The sequence below is a fragment of the Cyberlindnera jadinii genome, assembly GCF_001661405.1.
Source record: "Cyberlindnera jadinii NRRL Y-1542 unplaced genomic scaffold CYBJAscaffold_21, whole genome shotgun sequence".
NCBI lineage: Eukaryota > Fungi > Ascomycota > Saccharomycetes > Phaffomycetales > Wickerhamomycetaceae > Williopsis > Williopsis jadinii.
In genome coordinates, this window is record NW_017963672.1 from 92359 (window position 1) to 93414 (window position 1056).

The window sequence follows — 1056 nt, forward strand, 5'->3', positions numbered from 1 at the left end:
TCAGATGACTCCTCAGAGGACTCTTCAGAGGAACTTGGAACAGCAGCTTCATTAACAACAGTCATCTCCAAGTCGTACTCTATGACAGCTCTCTTGACAAGTCTTTCATCTGGAATCGTGATACGAACATTAGCAAGGGCAGTCCACTCATATCCACTGAATGTGTCGGCATTGAAAGTGATAGTGATCAAATCATCCAGTCCAATGGCTTCTGAAATAACAATGTCAATAGTATCGTCAGAAACAGCGACAACAGCAGATGAGTAGACTTGACCATTGAGGTACAAAGTGGCAGAGGTAAAGTCGAAAGTCTCACCAGTGGCAGCATCCTTTGTGATACTAACTTCGACAGACAACCATGGACCAACGTTACCAGGTATCTCAATGTTCCAGGTTGCAACTTCGTTTTCTGGGTTGAATCCACCATCAATGACAGGTTCAGTTGGAGTTTCAGACTCAGAAGAGGATTCAGTAGAAGATTCAGTAATAGGCTCGCTGGAGCTAGCAGTTGTTGGCTCTTCAGAGGTCTCCTCAGAGGTCTCCTCAGAGGTCTCCTCAGAGGTCTCCTCAGAGGTCTCCTCAGAGGTCTCCTCAGAGGTCTCCTCAGAGGTCTCTTCAGAAGTCTCTTCAGAGGTCTCTTCAGAAGTCTCCTCAGAAGTCTCCTCAGAAGTCTCCTCAGAGGTCTCTTCAGAAGTCTCTTCAGAGGATTCAGCAGATGTCTCCTCAGATGTCTCCTCAGATGTCTCTTCAGAGGATTCAGCAGAGGTCTCTTCAGAAGTCTCCTCAGAGGATTCAGCAGATGTCTCCTCAGAGGTCTCTTCAGAGGTCTCTTCAGAGGTCTCTTCAGAAGTCTCCTCAGAAGTCTCCTCAGAGGTCTCTTCAGAAGTCTCCTCAGAGGTCTCTTCAGAAGTCTCTTCAGAGGATTCAGCAGATGTCTCCTCAGAGGTCTCCTCAGAGGTCTCTTCAGAAGTCTCCTCGGAGGACTCTTCAGATGATTCCTCAGATGACTCTTCAGATGATTCCTCAGAGGACTCTTCAGATGATGCTTCAGATGAT

General features: G+C 47.2%; 2 protein-coding genes across 2 annotated transcripts in view; one reads left to right on the top strand and one right to left on the bottom strand.

Annotated features, from left to right (window-relative positions):
* CYBJADRAFT_52648 (uncharacterized protein) overlaps nucleotides 1-121 on the top strand; it is a 2637-nt gene extending 2516 nt beyond the window's left edge. The window contains exon 4 of the mRNA XM_020217765.1: nucleotides 5-121. Coding sequence (XP_020068106.1) covers nucleotides 5-55 — 51 coding nt within the window. The 3' untranslated portion in view covers nucleotides 56-121. The remainder of the gene's footprint in view (nucleotides 1-4) is intronic.
* The window catches only part of CYBJADRAFT_164705 (uncharacterized protein), a gene marked incomplete at both ends in the record, with an annotated part of 2481 nt that continues 1504 nt past the window's right edge, over nucleotides 80-1056 (bottom strand). The window contains 2 exon segments of the mRNA XM_020213871.1: nucleotides 80-109; nucleotides 129-1009. Coding sequence (XP_020068107.1) covers nucleotides 80-109; nucleotides 129-1009 — 911 coding nt within the window.